Below are 18,102 nucleotides of genomic sequence, written 5' to 3'. Positions count from 1 at the left end.
AGCTTCTGCCCCCCAAAACATCTTTAATAATATGAAATAGCATCATGAAACCTTAAAACAACTAGACATTATAAGACAAACTCAAGTACAGTAGAGCACACACGCATGCACACACACACACACACACACACACACACACACACACACACACACACACACACACACACACACACACACACACACACACACACACACACACATGAACGTGCGCGCGCGCTGCCCATGGAGCATGTTCACTGTGGGCCTTTATCCAAAGCAGAGGTGATGAGTTGTCAACATCACAGCCAGGACCGCAGCACTGTCAAACACAGTCACACACAACCTTTTACCACTAACACTTTTACTGCTAACACCAACACACTAGGAGTGTGTGTCTACACACAAAATGACACCTGTGACATGACAATGGCACACAATGCTAAAAGGGTTTGTCTTAAGATTTATTTTAAAACTGTCCATGGATTCTGAGAGCTGCAGGTTCACAGGCTCAGTTATACTTCACTTCTTCACTTTTTTTTGTTGTCACTGGTATATTTTTTCACAATAACAATAACCACAATAACCAGAATATTCCACATTCAAATCAGAATAAATTATTTTTAAACAGGCTTGAAATGCGTAAAAAAGGTTGGTTTAAACAAATAATAATTACATGATTTCTAACATACCGGTACCGTAATCAAATCAAAAGCTGTTTCTCAGCAGGTTCGACTGAATAAATCTCCCAAAATAAATAGTCAGCAGTCCTCTTGGAAGTACTCCAAGGAAACAATCAATGAAGTTTCAAGCTCTGGTGCTTAAAAGGAGGGTATTCAAGTTTGCCTCTTCTGGAAATGGCACTGTTGATCTTGCAATCAGCCAACTTAAACAGGGCTCCCTGGCACACATAATTACAGATGAGGGGTTAAGGGACAAATTTAATGTGTGGGTCTTGAGATCCACTGAAGTTAGCACCACACTTTAGAAACAAGCTTAAGGCCCAAAGAATCTGCAACCCACAACCACGAATATTTAATGTACAAGCGACTTTACAGACAAACAAGCCCAAAGTCGCTTATAATAAGCAGAAACGGCAACACTGATGTTACAAAGTAGGCCTCCTCTACATATTCACATGTGCCTCCATTCTTCTCTCCTCCTCTGTCGCCTTTCTTTCAAAGAAATACTAAACTACTGTAACATATACTTTAGATGGATAGACGCACTGACAACGCACACAAACACATGCGCGCGCACACACACACACACACACACACACACACACACACACACACACACACACACACACACACACACACACTCACACTCACACTCACACTCACACTCACACTCACACTCACACTCACACTCACACTCACACACTCATACCCACACCCACAAAGAGTGCATCACGCTTTGTTAAGTCCTTGCCACAAAAGCGTGCACTCTCTTGTGCCCGAGATAGTTGAAATGGCAGAGGGAGCGTCAGATACGTGAAACAGTGTGTTGGGAGGGCATCCGTTTGCGCTGGACCATGAAAGGCTTTTCTACTACTAATATGGATATAATGATGTAAAAAATCATGATATCTCCTTGAATATGTCTGCGTGATTGTCTTGTGTGGGGGCATGTTGCTGCATGACACATACAGTATGAAGGTAATTTGCAGTGACTCATATCTCACAAGACTGAGTTAAGATACTGTACAACTATAGCGATGCAATGGCCAATGGGTAGCTAGATAGGTAGAAAGTGATAAACAGGATGAGACAAGGCCAAATAGCCTGGACAGTGGACAGTGCTACGAGAGAAGTGATGTGCATAGTGAACTGCAAACAGTGATTCAGGTTTTAATTTCACACTCTTGTTCAGTCGTATATCTATTGGGTGTGAGGTGAAAAGTCTATATATAGTCTGTACTACACAATCAAAAGAGTTAATTGAATTCTCTGAATGTATAATGTAATGAATGTATAACGTAACCACAGTCCGTTTAACAATTGTACACTCTCAAAGTTACAAATGGATACATTAACGTACTGTTTATATAGACCCTGATCCCTGGACGCATAAAAGGCCTGCCCTAAATAGTGTAGTGACATGTGGGAAGCTCCTTGCTTCTACTGAAGCAAAAGTATACAAAATAATGTAGTTCTGCCTGTTGCAGCAATAGTGCAGTTACAGTATATACGTGTGTGAGTGTGTGTGTGTGTGTGTGTGTGTGTGTGTGTGTGTGTGTGTGTGTGTGTGTGTGTGTGTGTGTGTGTGTGTGTGTGTGTGTGTGTGTGTGTGTGTGTGTGTGTGTGTGTGAAACAATGTCACTTTTTAAAAGGTGATATATTATATGTTAACAGTATGCTCACTCTAATGTCTAGAGAGACAACACTGGTGTGATATGCATATCACACCATGGTCTCCCCTGTGTCTCAGTGGGTCTCGCATGCACGCTCACACAGACAATCACACACACACACACACACACACACACACACACACACACACACACACACACACACACACACACACACACACACACACACACACACACACACACACACACACACACAGAGGGCACATACCAGACATACAGTCCTTTGAGACTTGGGTGCGCTACTCTGTCTGTCTGTCTGTCTGTCTGTCTGTCTGTCTGTCTGTCTGTCTGTCTGTCTGTCTTTCTTATTTACTCTCTCTCTCTCTCTCTCTTTCTTTCTCTCGCTCTGTCTTTCTCTCTCCCTGGATCTTCTCTTACGGCAAAATGAAGGGGTGGAAGAGAGGGTTAGAGAGGAGAGGGGAAAGAGGATAGTGGTATTGGTGAGAGACGTGTGATACAACCTCAGTGCTTGCTTCCTGTGCGAATGTGATGGAGAATGAGAGGGGGAGGGGGGGGGGGTGAGAGACTGAGAGACTGAAAGAGATGGATACCTGCCCAGAGAGATGGAAGAGCAAGTGAAAGAGACACAGAGAGAGAGATAGCTCAAAGATCTGCGTGCTCACAGCATGTTGCATTGTGAGCTTGTAGATCTGCTATTTTCACTAAATGTTCGCCTAACCTGCCCAGAATAGGGATGCCAAGGTTCATGTAGTTGCCATACTGTGAGTCCTGGATGGTTGACACGCGCACACACACGCACGCACGCACACACGCACGCACGCACGCACGCACGCACGCACGCACGCACGCACGCACGCACGCACACACACACACACACACACACACACACACACACACACACACATCCCAGATGTAGCCATGCGAGTTATGGACATACCGTAGTCTGTGTTTCTGCTACAGCACACTATCTGGACTGTTCAGGTGAGTTGGTCCTGGAGAGGACATTGTCCTGCATAATTGAGTCAGTCCCTCAGAGTAGGAGAAGAGAGGGAGTCATACCAGATATAATGACATGAAATGAAGTGAGGAGACGTGAAGTGTATTGAAGGTCAAATGGATGAGACATCTATTCAAACATTCTCATTAAAGTTGAGAAAGACCATTATGGCACAGGCTCTTAGACTAGGTCAGCACACGGTGACTGGTATTTTAGACAAAACGAGGAGGAGAAGAGCCACCAAAGGCATTTCATGCTGCAACTGAAATCAAATTAATAATGTGCCTGATAAAAGGAACTGTGTGATATGAGGTCAGAAAAAAATTGGTCAAGGCCTTCTCTCAAAATGGTCAAGCAAATGGTGAATGGAGTTTTCCTTTATTTTAAATGAAATAATAGAATAACAAATATCATTGCTGTTGGCCTGCCTTCCTGTCTATCTCATCTATTAGGGCAGCTGTGGCTCAGGAGATAGAGCGTCTGTTTGGGAAGGTTCCCAGTTCGATCCCGAGCTCCCCCAGGGTTAGTGTCAAAGTGTCCTTGAGCAAGACATTGAACCTCTAATTCCCCACGAGGTTCGTGCCTTGAATGATTTGGTTTTCTCTGCCATCGGTGCATGAATGGGTGAGTGTAATGCACATTGTAAAGTACCTTGGATGAAGGCGAGAAAAATGCACCATTTACCATTTCTATTGCACTCTCCACATGTGTACATTTATGGTCCATATCCATTTGTGTCACCTTCTGCCTGTTTTGTGCTACGTGTGGTTCTGTATCTCCTGCAGGGCTGTTTAGCTAGAAGGTGATTGGCCCCTCCAGGAGGTCAAGCAGGGTAAAAGGTCATGCAGGTGGGGGGCTGTCAGACAGAGGCCTCACCCCTCACTGGGTCATGGGCTGGTCCCATGTTGTGCACCATGGGGACTATGTCTATGGGGAGGGCATGCCAAGGTTGACGTGTGCCATGCTGTCTTGACTCTGGCTGGTATATGCCAACAGTCCTGGGCGGCACGCTGTCTTCCTGAGTCTCTCTCATACCCTGTGTCAGTCCCCTCTGACACTATCCACTAACTAACTTACCGGTATATCTAAATAATATGCTGTATCCACGTACAACAGAACCACTGTAGCTATAAGTATAATTATGCTATTACCATACCACCAAGTGTTTTTTTTAAATACCATATTAAGTTGGTATAAAGCTACAATCCATACACATCATAATACACATCACAAGCTTGTACTGAAATAAACAACTTGTTCCAGGCATGGCAATGAGAAACTCTTCAGTCAAACATGGACTAACGTCAGCAGATTCTACAGGGAAGTTTTTATCAACTTGTTTCCAAACAAGAACAAGGAGGTGCTCTGTTCTTTTTGTTCAAAATGTATGGCTAATTTATACAGTGTTGCTTAACACATCAAGTGACGTTAATTGAAAGGAGTGTGCAACAAAGAACACATTTGCCTATTTTCAGCCACAGCAAGTGATGTTCCTGATTATTAGACAGTGAAGATAGTGTTGTTGTAAGTGTAAAGGAACATTAAAAAAAGAGGTTAGGAGGTTTGATTCCTGCCTTGTCGCTGGACATGTCTGTTTGTGTGTCACCTCGTTTACCAGCCTTTTGATTTCACAAATGATATGAAGTCTGTGAGACCTGGTCTGGAGCAGTGTTGACATGCAGGTGTACTTATTATAAGGGCTTGGGCATGTTCTTCTGTAAAGTTGCTTGTAAATATTGGTAGTTGCAAGTTGAGTTCAAGGACCCTGCTCATGTAGCCTAGTTGCTTCTTTTGGGCTTGTTTTCACAGACCTACTGTAGTTGCTTATTTTCTCTCCCAGAATCTGACAACACTGAGCATACTGTGCTGTAAGAGGGGGAGCACTTTACTGTATTTCAGTCCAATGCGTGTTTATGTGTGCGGTGGAGGGACAGGGGACGGGGAGGGGGGGAGGGACATGGAAGAGTGGCAACTGAAATTGAACATGGCAACAACAATCTCTCTCTTTCCCTTACAGTCATCATCCACCCTTGTTTTTCCTGAATGAACTGGTGGGAATGCATCAATGCAAGCCATAATCAATAATTCACCAGCAGGATCTATTATTTACCTATATATTCACTTCCGTACAAAAAAAGATGATTTCTCATTCCTGATCCTCTCTCTCTCTCTCTCTCTCTCTCTCTCTCTCTCTCTCTCTCTCTCTCTCTCTCTCTCTACATCCTCCTCCTCTCCCAAATGATAGCCATTGCTAGGTCACTCAAATCCCTTCTTACCCTTCCACTAACAGAGGTTTGTCTGTGTGTGTGTGTGTGTGTGTGTGTGTGTGTGTGTGTGTGCGTGCGTGCGTGCGTGCGTGTGTGTGTATGTGATTAATGTAAAGCGCATTGAGTTTACTTTGGCTAAATCAATTTGACTTGACTATAGCCCATTTTTAGAAATTGGAATTTAGAAAGGGAAAAATATTATGTTTATTTTCCCCCTCTCTTTTACATATGGACAGACACATAGGCCTATGTACAGGACTTCACAGTCAGATAATCAAATGGTTTAAGACAAAACATTCCCTTCTCCCTCCCACTTGGAGCTTTGGCTCATTTCATCATAGGCATAGAATAATATCTTCATGATTAGGCCTACATACTGAACAAATATTGAATCTGGAGATCAGAAGCATGGATCACAATTTTGAATAGCCTATAGATTATTTCCAACAACATTAAAATGCTAGTAGGCCTATAAGTAGGCCTACTATTCAATTGTTTGTATAGTTGAATAGTGTAGCCTAGTTATGCAGCTGATATTTAGCTGATAGAAATGGATTACAGTGGAAATAGTTTTGTTTTAATTGTTGATGAAGATGGAAACTAACTAACTATATTACTATTACTATATAAGTTAGAGTATATTTTGAAATGCTAATTTCAATTGATTGATACCTCTGTGCAATGTTGTATTTTGGTAAAGTTGTAAAAAAAAAAAAAAAAAGACACAAATGTTGTAATTATTACTATAATTTTCAATTCGGTTATCTATGTTACCTAAAGAAACATTTGGTAAACATTTTCCTATATTTTCTCTATTTCCTCTTATTAAAAATAAATATTGATTTTACGACAGCGAGTGAGACGTCATCAGAGAGCGACAACAGCGACGACGTACAGCTTTACGGCAAAACAAACTAGGCACGTTCTACAGATGCTCCATGTTTCGCGAATATTTATACAGAAAAACTTGGTTAAAGATATAAATGTTACACACATCGTACTATATTGTTATTGCAAACTACTATCGGCGCCTTCGTGGTGGGTTTAAAGGTAATCTAACGCTTGTTTATGTACACAGATAGAACAGAAGACAGCGCTATTTATAACCTCAGTCATGATCTGTAGGAGCCGAGCTCTCAGCTCATATCGTGTGTGGTGGAAGAACTAAACAGATTATTTACTTGCAGTAGCAATATCACAATATCCAAATACTCTGTTACAAGTAGAAGTCCTGCATTTTAAATGTTACTTTGGTAAAAACTATTGGCATCAAAATGTAGTAAACCTTGTATCTGAACTGTACCTGTGCTTTTCCTAACCGCTAATAAAGTATTAAATCAATATTTGTGAAATGGTTCGTTCTGAATGGCCCATTTCACAATCAGATTATTAGATTGTAAATTAGTAATGTTAACATGTTGATAATTTTAATTATATTTTTTGTAATAATCATTTGAAACTGGAAGTATGTACCTACAGTAGAGGAGCTAGTTTCCTGCAGATAATCTGCAGGAAACTTGAATCTGCAGCAGATTCAAATGATGTATTACGGGGACATAATGGTGACAGGTTTCCATTTTTCCAAACACCAGGTTAGCATTTACCAGCGTTGGCAGGTTGGCATTTCACCAGGATAGAATTCACCAGCGTCGGCAGGTTAGCATTTCACCAGGTTAGCATTCACCAGCGTTAGTTTTATTGAGGTAAAGGTTAGGTTTAGGTGGTCGGAATGGCAATATTGTAGGCTCCGGGGCTCCTGGGGTGTTGCGTTGTCAAATATTTGCCTCTGAGTTGTAGTGGACTAGAAATATAAAGTATGGAATAATGGAAATACTCAAGTGGCAACTAAAAAAAAGACTCTTCGCCACTGACTGCTCACAGCATTCTTTCTTCTATTCTTTGTTTAGGTTGGCCTTGATGCTTCACATCTGCTACCCTGTTCTGCCGTAACGTCTTGCCTGACTGGGTCCATTCTTACCACCATGAATCCAATACGCAGACAGGGAATCCCTCTATCCGTGAGGCGTCTTTTAACAGACATTGCTCCAAAAGGCGATTACCACTGCAGTGAATGGAATGAAACCGAACCCCAAAGTGTGAGCACAGATGGAATTGAGCTGCCTTCCAGAGCAACTGCCAACCAGGAGGAATTCCTCACACCAGCCAAGACACCAGACGATGGAAACGACCACAGACAGAACCAGGTCTGTGGCCTGTGCCACTCTAAAGCCTCCTGTTATACCTGTCCTCGGTGTAACGTGCCGTACTGTGGCTTGGCATGTTATCGGAGTCTGGATCATTCTGCTTGCTCTGAGGAGTTCTACAAGGAATCTGTTTTACAGGAACTGAAAGACCTGGGGCAGACGGAGGCTGATGGGAAGAGGAAGATGCAGGATGTCCTTCTGGGTCTCAGGCGAGAGGCAGACAGCCTGGAGGGAGGCATGGAAAGTATTTTAAGAGAGGCGGGCATTGACTCTGATAGTGATGAGGAGGGGGGTGGAGAGGTAAAAAGGGGAGCCCAGGTTTTGGAGCTTCTTTCCCGGCTAGCTGAGCTTCAACAGTCTGGGGAAGGGAGTACAACTGAGGTGGAGGGTATTTTGAGAAAACTTAAAGAGCTTGATGGAGAGGAGGGTGGAGACGGGGAGCTGCTGGCTACCAACAGTGTGGGAGACGCAGATGCATTTGAAGGTGAGGAAGAGGAGCCAGACTTGGCTGATAGACTCTCGGGGCTAGACCTCGATATGCTTTCAGAAGAGGCACTCTGGGGACTCCTGAACAGTAAGGAGAAAGAGGGGTTTGTGAACCTGCTCAAAGGTGGGGCTCTGGGTGGGCTGGTTCCCCTCTGGAGGCCGTGGTGGGAAGTGCATGACGAGGAAGATGGGGCACTGGTGAAGGTCCTGGAGGCGGAAGAGGAGAGACAACTGGAGGAAGGAGAAGGGGGAAGCGCCAGCCTTGTTAACACTCTTACTGGTAAACAAGTCACCATACCACCAGAAATGGCTCATAATCAGGCTGATTCAGGCAAAAGATTGAGAAAGACCAAAGGGCAAAACAGAGAGGATATGAACAAGGTCATGGTAACAAATTCAGTTTCGCCCAGTGTCCCTCCAATTTCTGTTAAAATTCCAAAGTTGAGTTCCTTGACAGCCAGTCCATCTCCTCTCTTATGCTACGGTTTGGTCAATGCACTCTTTGGCTATGCCTTCACCCTGCACCTTTACAACGGTGACATTGACTCACTGACTTTGGAGTTCTGTGACATGGTTCTGGCCGTGTCTGAAGCCTTGAGCTCAAGTAGGGTGTTCAGCTTTCTTCAAGAGGCCCTAGAGTGTGGGGAGGCAGCCATCTTGACTGGTGGTTACTTTGACAAGGAGGACCCTGACGCACCAGCCAGGGCAGTGGAAGCAATAGCTCACATCATGACCGGTAGGAGCAGGACAGACTCTGTTGGATACTGCTTATCGGCCTTGAGTCAGCTCCGCTCAGCTCTTTCCAGGGCCAGAGCAGCTCTACCTAAAGGAGCTGAGGAAAGAGAAAAGAGACAGCAGCTCTTCCTAGCAGGGAAAAAGTGTGAATTCTTTCAGGCCTGGGTGTCTGACAATGCCTGTGAAATACGCAGACTGGCCATTGGGTTGTGGAACGAGCACAGTAAAAGGAGCAGTAAGAGGATTGTGTTGGAGAAAGAGAAGAGATCAGTTGAGGAGGGCTGGAAGAAAGGAAAGAGGTTGGGGAATAGTGTGTTGATAGAAGAATTGAGACAATAAAGTCCTTTTTTGTACATGTGCTTATTTTGAACAATTAATAATGTAATATTTTTGTGATTTCACAAAGCAACACAAAAGCATTTCTGTTAGACTGTTAAACACAGCATATTTATGTATGTGCTTATGTTTAATATTGTAATAAAGACTGTTAAACACAGCATATTTATGTATGTGCTTATGTTTAATATTGTAATAAAATAATCATTTGGAGATTTTCTTGTGATTTCTCAATGCAACATGAAACACATTTGTGTGTGTGTGTGTGTGTGTGTGTGTGTGTGTGTGTGTGTGTGTGTGTGTGTGTGTGTGTGTGTGTGTGTGTGTGTGTGTGTGTGTGTGTGTGTGTGTGTGTGTGTGTGTGTGTGTGTGTGTGTGTGTGTGTGTGTGTGTGTGTGTGTGTGTTACACACCTTCATTGAGATGAACAGCAGAACTGGCACAGCTTACAAATGACAGGATTGAAGGTAAAATTATGTACACATAGTCATACATGATTGTATTTCACACACATTCAATATTTAACTTGTTAAATTCATTTTTAGTTTTTATTCTGTTTTGATTATAACCACATCAGTTTAACCTATAAACTAGCTTACATCAAGCATTAAATCGCCAATTTTGTGTTAAGGTGCCCACTGCCCACTCTTCCTCACTCAGTGCCCATAGTGGTCTTGTCCACTATGGCGCGAAGCCCTGTAGTGAGCTTGTAGATCTGCTATTTTAATTCAATGTTTCATTTATTAATAGATAGATGGATACCTTTATTATCCCAAGGGGGGAAATCAGTCGCCCAGAGGCAGCAGTTACAGAGAAGTATGAAAAGAAAAAAAGTACTGTTGTGTGTACTGTGAAAAGAGCAAGGCAAAAGAACAATAGGCCTATATAGCCAACATAAAGTGTCAAAAGCAGTCAATGCTCATAAGTGTCACATCACAACACATATAGCAATAGAATACTAATGAAATTACTTAGAAAAATCATTTTATTTTTATTCATGAAAATCTTTGAATGACGATTTAATGTTTTGAGATAAGAATGATTAAAAACCAAAATGTAGGACATGTATGATGTAGGACCCATAAAAACGTGTCACCGTCCGACCCACAAATGGGTCCCGACCCACTGTTTGGGAACAGAGCCGTAGTCCATGAACGGTCACGTGGTACGGATGCCCTTCCAATCCATGCTAGTGCGACGAAAACATGGCTGCGCTCTTGAGATCAGCCCGGCTCCTCAGATTCTCGCCTTCGGGGCTGCTCCAGATCAGCGGGACCAAGCGGAATGGACCGCCGCTCAGCAGGCTGTACGGCGGGGCTGTGGGTGGCAGAACCACCGGGCCGTGTAGCAGACAGACAGCCTCCTCCGGTGTGGAACATGGGCCCAGGTACATCAAGCAGTCCCGCTAGCTGTGGTCCACGCGTGGATCACATCTAACATTCAAGGGATGTCATTGGGGGTCAAATCAATGAATGACAGTTACTGTTCAGCACGTGCCGACAACAATAATCTTATTGTTTTAATGTTGCGATGAGAGATGTACATTCGTTGTGTTATTCAAACCTTACATAAATAAACATGGCCTAGCATCCCTTTTTTACATAAGGCAACTCGATTAGGGTTGTGTAACCTACTAACCTAGTCTTGTTTTTTATTTATTTAAAGCCATTAAACATAAATGAATGGCTTTTTATTTCTTATAAAACTTACCAATTCTTTACTTTTTAACAACGTGACTATTGTCATTCATGTTTCCCTGTGTATAACGTTAGCCCTGTGTGTAAAATCATCTCTTCTGGCTCTAGGTTAGCCATCCATCCATCCATCCACTGAGTCAGTAGCAAACAGGCCTAAGCTTGTCTTGCATCTAGTCTGTTGTACTGATCCCATCCTGGCTAATGTTTTGATAATATGGCTACAGTTTATTCTGGCTTGCACGTACTGGCTCTTGTATATGTATGGTCAAGGTCATGGCTCTTGTTAAATAAGCAAGAAGGTCATTTAGGGACAGGGATGGTTGTCATCGTAGTTTGTGGGTGCGATATATTTGTACATGACTTCATTTTGTACTGTTCAGGACAGGTGGACAACTTTTGTGTAACCGATAATAACGTTTATTGTTGATGTACATAGTCATATGAATGAAATGTAATTTATTTCTGTCACTTCTGTCTTTACATGATCTCTCTTACATCCGGCTGCAATCTTTGCTGAATGGGTAGACAGTAGAGGCTAGAGGTCCACGATTTTCCCTTGTGACATCTGTCCAGTCTATGTGTCTATTGAACTAGTAGTAAGACGCCTCAGGGCGACAAGCAACTCGCGACCATGTCTTGGCCATCTGGCCAGTGATGTATATTGGACCAGTTACCCATATATGGATACCCCTGGTACCTATAATATACAGTATGGATCAATGTACTGTATATGGAGATATGTTGTGAGAGCCCAAACATGCTTATTCAGTTATTCGTTATGTGAAAGTCCTACGATGTCTATGTCATGACATCTGACATCATACCCTTTTATGCCCATACACGGAGATCCCTGTCTGTAGAACCAGCGTTAGTGTGGTATGTGGCCGATGTGGCCTCCATATATGGGTATTCCCATATGAAGTCCTGTTAGATATGGGCTTAATATTGATGACATCAGGGAACTCCATATATGGGCATAAAAGGGATTCTGTTAGTGCGACATCACAGTGAAGCCAGAGCGTGATGTCAGAGCAGCAAACCCATTCTGTTATGCCTCATTCATACTACGAAAAGCCAAGCTAATGTTTTGCTTGGTAATTCAATGTATTCTCTATGCAAACCGGCTTTTACATTTTCCAAGCTGGAAAAAAAGCTTGGAAATGTTTAAAGCTGGTTTGCATAGAGAATACATTGAATTACCAATTAGCTTGGCTTTTCATAGTGTGAATGAGGCATAATAGAGTGGTTCCCCTGACATCAGTGATGTTAGAGCATGATGTCAGAGCGGCAAACCCATAGGCCGTAAGTCAGCATGTGCCGTTTCACATACTAAACTGCAACCTTCGGTCGCAACAAGACGTTTAACTGCTCCCCACTGCTCCTAAAAGTTAGGATGGGTAAATGCAAAGGACAAATTTCACGGAAATTGCAAATGTACAGTGACAAAGAATAACCAAAAGGAGAGTGGGGACTAAATTAATAATAATAATGTATTGTTGTTATTACATCCCTCATGGCTTTCTCTTACCCTGAATCCACCACTTCTCCTCTCTTACGCTGTCAGGCACGTGTGGCCCTGTGCATCGGGGACCATGCGAGGCTACGCTGTGGCTACAGAGCAGAGGGACGAGGTCTTGGTGCGTTCCAAGCAGGCACAGACGTTCGATTGGGCGCTGAACAAGTTGGACAGCTCTGTGAGGAGGACGGGACGCATCACCAAGACCCAGTTGCTCCGCATCTTCCACGACATTTGCAGAACAGGTAGGCCGGGCAACAGGACTGGAGGAACAGCTTACTGTTTAGTGAAACATTACTGTTAAAGGCTGGGCAGGACAGATTGCAGGACTGAAGCCTGAACTGAATCTTTCCCAATATTATTATTTTTGTATTGATACACGCTGAAGCTGCAATCTGTCAAGATTAAGTCCTAGCCTAGGCCAAGAGGAATATGTGTGGCAGCCTTCGCTGGGTTCTATCTGTGAAATTTGTGTAATTAATTGTACAGATGAACACATTTATTTGCAGTGAAAAAGGCAGTTGTCTTGTGCAGATGCAACCTAAAAAATAATTAAGATGTTGTTTGAATTCTCTTGTTTACATAAGAATCAAGTAAACAAGAGATTTACAATTCTGAAATTGCCCTAATCTTCTTCCCTCTCCCCATTCTTCCTCCCCTTATTATTATTACTAACCCTTTTCCCCATCTTTCGTTCCTCATCTCTATCTTTCTTCCACCTTCCTGTCTGACTTGGTGTATACTAGGCTATCCTAGTGGTAACCAGGCCCTCCTGCTGTTGCGTAGCTGTGGCTCTCTGCTGCCAGAGATTCCCTTGGCAGAGCGCACAGAGCTCGCACACCGTATCTGGGACAAGCTGCATGAGCTGGGTACGAGAACACACCATACGACACGCACCTTTCTTTAACTGTCCTGTTGTTGTTGTTTTTTTCTGCAAAATATGTTGATTTTAATACACATACAGAATACAGAAAAAAAGAAAAACCCTCTGACACAACATTATAAAATAAAATGAAAAAGCAAAGTCAACAATTTGTAAGAATACGAATGAAGAAATTGCCTCATGGCCATCGATAGCCTCTCAATAAAAAAAGGATGGCACATCATGTACCACATGTAAATTAAAATAGCATTTGTGAAAAGTAAACTCTAGTTAAGGTACCGGTAGCACAGAAATATTAGTAAGCCAGAATGCTGTCAACAACATTCCATAATGTTGGTATGGAAATCCCCCAAGTGGCAGACAGCGTACAGTATGTCCAATATAAATTGCAACTTGGAATGCAACATGCATCCTGTTTATGTTGCAGTGTCACGGTATGGTAGACCGAGGGGAGGTGTTCATGTTAAACTATTATAGTGAAATCGGTCGCTCTCCAACTTTGAGGAAATCTGAATACACTGCATCATAATGAATGAATTCTAATCGTAATGATGGAATTATTTTGCTCAGGGATCACTTGGTTATAAAGTACAGGAAATCTTATTTTGACTGTCTACATGGAGACTATTTTAGGCAGTCGGCCCCTTGCCATGGCTGGGTTTTCTATTGTTATTACCACACAGTAACATTCTTAGTGTTCATTTTACTCTGTCTCAACTTGAAACGTATGTAAATCTGTTTTTCTGTTTCCATTACCACTGAGGATGTTAGGTGTACTGAATTAGCATTTGCCCATCTCTCTGTCTAGGTGCATCATATGATGCCAGCCACTACAATGCCTTGCTGAAAGTTTACCTGCAGAACGAGTTCAAGTTCTCCCCCACTGAGTTCCTGTCCAAGATGGAAGCTGCTAATGTTACGCCAAACAGAGTACGTATTGCAGGCAGGGAATCCTTTTTGTTGTTGTTATATTGTAATATGGAATTTCTTTAATTACCACTCCTACTATTTTAACTACCCAGGTGACCTACCAGAGACTTATCGCAGCTTATTGCCAAAGTGGAGACATCGAGGGAGCGAGGTGAGATTTGTGTAACTGGCATTACCACAGAGAAGAATGGACTGTTGTCATAGGCCTCGCCTTGTATGTACTAGGAAATAATTGACAGAGTAATATTATTTCAGTCTTTCTGAAACCGCGAGAGGAGACACAGACATAGGTTGAATGATAATGCGCTTGATTGAGACATTAATGGAGCAGCATTTGACAACATTTTTCCTGAACTTTCTTTGCCTCCTGTCCTACAGCACCATCCTAGGTTTCATGAAGAGCAAAGATCTGCCGATCACTGAAGCTGTGTTCAACTCCCTGTTAACGGGCCACGCCAAAGCGGGGTCAGTGAGCTTCTATTACTAATATTTCAAACTGTCAATGCCACCAATCTCACATACTACATATTACTTTGTGTTGGGACGATTTCATTAAAGTGTTTGTGTGTTCTGTGCAGTGACATGGAAAGTGCTGTAAACATCCTTCCTGTGATGCGTGGAGCAGGTATCGAACCCGGTCCGGACACTTACGTGGCTCTGCTCACTGCATACGCTGAGAAAGGAGATATGGAGAATATTAAACAGGTGTGTATGGGGGGCGCCCGCTGGCCTACTGGTCCAGGCGCATACCACTCAGGCATTGCCACATAGCCATGGATGCCTGGTGGCGGCGCCGGTTCGATTCCCGATCCGGATGACCTTTGCCACGTGTCACTCCCCATCTCTCCCCCCATTTCCTGTCAGTCCTATCAATAAAGGCATAAAAGCCTTTCTCTGTGTGCCTCTCTTTAATTTGTCTCTCTCTCTGTCAGACAATGGAGACAGTGGAGGCCACAGACAGCAGTCTGATGGACAGGGACCTTATGCAGGTGGTCTTCTCTCTGGCCATGGCTGGACACCAGCAGCACATCCCAGAGCTGGTGGAGCGCATGAGGCATGAAAGGGGCTATGTACCAGGTACGCACGCACGCACACACACACACACACACACACACAATTCCTTTACGCTGCAATCTGAAAACTCACCTTTTCAAACTCTACCTCTCCCTCTAGCACTCCTCATTCTTTATTCTGTCACTTACTTGTTGTCTATTTCGATAGATATTTGTTCCCATAACATGCTATGCATGTTATTTAAATACCTATATAGGCTTTGCTTGTCCACAAATGCTAACTGTACTGTATGTTAGCATGCTGTTTAGACAGAGACTAGGATCAGACCATTATTGATCCCGCCGGTGCCAGGAACGTTCAGTCGTCAAAGGCAGCACAGCAATTAAGATACAGTAGTTACATCACACTCAACTACTAACACCATCAACTCCATCAATTGATGTTTACTTGGTACCCTAGTTGGCATGTAGCACTTAATTGTTTTCTTTGTACTCAATTTACTTGACATTTACCCTGTTGTTTGTTGACTAGGATCATGCCTCTTAATCTGAACTTGCACGTTGTATGAGACAGGATAGAGCATCTGATAAATGCCAAAATCTTCAGCCAAGAATTGCTGCTTAGTGCAAATTAAAAAAATGTGTGCAGAGGTGCTCACAAGCAGAGGGTAGCCCTAGCCTTTTTGGTGCGAGAGAAAGGTTTGAATTTTGAATTGGTCGCTATGTGTTTGAAACTCTGGACAGCATAAAGCAGGGGTCTTCAACAGGGGGTCCGCGACCCCTAGGGGGTCCGCGGAGGTACTGCAGGGGGTCCGCGAAATTATTGCTTAAAAAAAGGATTTCAATTTTTTTTCCCACATTTATGTTAAAAAATAAATCATGATTCTATCCATTTTCAATAGCTTGAATACATGATTACTATGCAATTGACAGATTGTTGATATTATTGACATTGGTTCTCAGTTAATAAGTAGTATGTTTAGAAATGGTAGTGGTACGGCCCACCCTGCTCGCTGTAACTTGTACATGTTTAAAATAAAAAATATGTCGTAGCCCCGACCCCCCCACCCTACGGGGTGGTAGGGGGTCCCTGCTCCATCTCCCCATCAGTTTGGGGGTCCCCGGCCTGAAAACGTTGAAGACCCCTGGCATAAAGAATATCTGAATGAGGGAGGGTGAATGAGAAATACTCTCAAGTCCTTTAGCAACTGCCATTGAGGTGCCCTTGAGCAAGGCTTGTCTGATAGAATCATTTAAAATGTAAACTGCCAAATGCTGTGAAGCCCAATGTCAAGACTGAGAGGCGTTCAGTCACAATTCCTGGTTAGATAAAAAGCCAATCAAACAAAGACCAAAGGGAAACAGGATGTGTGTTCTGTGTGTGTATGGATGTGGCTTAAGGGAACTTCTTCTTGTTTCTGTAGATGCTATGAACCTGTGTTTGAGCCTGATCACGCAGGGCCAGGAGGACACAGCCTTCACAATCCTTAAGACATTCCCCACCCTGCAGGCTGACAACCAGAACTCTGACAGCCCCAACCTGGGCAACTTCTTCCTCAGACACTGTGTCAACATGGAGAAGGTACACACGCAACTAGGGATGGGACGATAAGCGATATTATCGTTTATCGTGATACAAAACACTCACGATTATCGTATCGTGGAGATTTAATGTATCGCGATATCGTCCTCCTTCATGCACTGGGATCAATTCACCTTTTATTTGCCGAGCTGAAAATCCGGTACCACTTAAACCCTCTATAATTGGTAAAAGATAAAATGGTAATAATATACATACCTGATACAGTCTTTTTTTTTCACTCTCTGTCAAATGTCTTTGGCAAAAAATAGCTGATCTACAAGCTCACAACACGTCGCAACGCGACACGTTGTGAGCTTGTAGATCTGCAATTTTTTTGGCAAATGTTCCGCCCCAGGATAATGTATTTTGATTATCGCGATAATATCGTAAATCGCGATTTCTTTTGTCACAATAATCGTGATCGGCTCACTCACTCATGTTATTAGAGAACGTTCCAATTTCTGTTCCTTTTTCCGACAAACCGAAAACATTTTTGGAGCTGTGTGGAGCTCCCTATACGTGGCCGTGTGTGTGGGTCTGTCTGTCTGTCTGTTTGTCTGTTTGTCTGTCTGTCTGTCTCCGGGTATGTAGCCTGCAGTAACCTTTTCTGGCCACACATGTTAAGGGAGGGGCGCTGTTGCACACACACACACACACACACACACACACACACACACACACACACACACACACACACAGCTCCACTTCGAACAGAGGTTCGATTTTTGATGAATGCATAAAGCCTAGGATTTGTTTTTTATATCTTGTTTTTAAATACAAACGCTGTACATTTGTTAACAAATAATACATTGACTTGTCTATTTAGAAATAGAATATTATTTTTAGTTCCACTGCTGTTTTAATGAAAGGCAAAAGTAAGACAATGGAAACACCAAAATGTACGCGTCAACTCTAACTATGGCAGTAAAACAGTACTGTACACAACATGTTGTATGCATATATGAATGGACATGATTTTTATGCAATTTTGAATGTGTTTGTCCATATGAACCTCAGCCTGTGGAGAAGATTGTTCGTTACTGCAAAGAACTCCAGGATGCCAATCTACATGCATCACCACTGCTCTTCACACTGTCATGTTCACTGGAGGCCAAGAAGACAGGTATACACACGTCATTCATTAAT

General features: G+C 42.9%; 2 protein-coding genes across 2 annotated transcripts in view; both read left to right on the top strand.

Annotated features, from left to right (window-relative positions):
- Positions 1-6,528: 6,528 nt before the first annotated feature.
- On the top strand, positions 6,529-9,339 carry znhit2 (zinc finger, HIT-type containing 2; the record flags this gene model as incomplete). The annotated part of the gene is made up of 2 exons (XM_080740687.1): positions 6,529-6,625; positions 7,483-9,339. The coding sequence occupies exon 2, from the start codon at positions 7,558-7,560 to the stop codon at positions 9,337-9,339; it is 1,782 nt and encodes a 593-aa protein (XP_080596813.1). The 5' UTR covers positions 6,529-6,625; positions 7,483-7,557.
- Positions 9,340-10,506: 1,167 nt separating this feature from the next.
- The window catches only part of lrpprc (leucine-rich pentatricopeptide repeat containing), a gene marked incomplete at its 5' end in the record, with an annotated part of 86,887 nt that continues 79,291 nt past the window's right edge, over positions 10,507-18,102 (top strand). Inside the window, 11 exon segments of the mRNA XM_080739714.1 lie at positions 10,507-10,536; positions 10,538-10,722; positions 12,597-12,793; positions 13,295-13,417; positions 14,240-14,361; positions 14,454-14,512; positions 14,740-14,826; positions 14,940-15,066; positions 15,294-15,438; positions 16,799-16,956; positions 17,974-18,079. Coding sequence (XP_080595840.1) covers positions 10,507-10,536; positions 10,538-10,722; positions 12,597-12,793; positions 13,295-13,417; positions 14,240-14,361; positions 14,454-14,512; positions 14,740-14,826; positions 14,940-15,066; positions 15,294-15,438; positions 16,799-16,956; positions 17,974-18,079 — 1,339 coding nt within the window.

The sequence above is a fragment of the Nannobrachium achirus genome, assembly GCF_963921795.1.
Source record: "Nannobrachium achirus genome assembly, chromosome: 13".
NCBI classification, from domain to species: Eukaryota; Metazoa; Chordata; class Actinopteri; order Myctophiformes; family Myctophidae; genus Nannobrachium; species Nannobrachium achirus.
The sequence above is the reverse complement of the archived record's forward strand: the minus strand, read 5'-3'. Positions and strand labels throughout refer to the sequence as shown.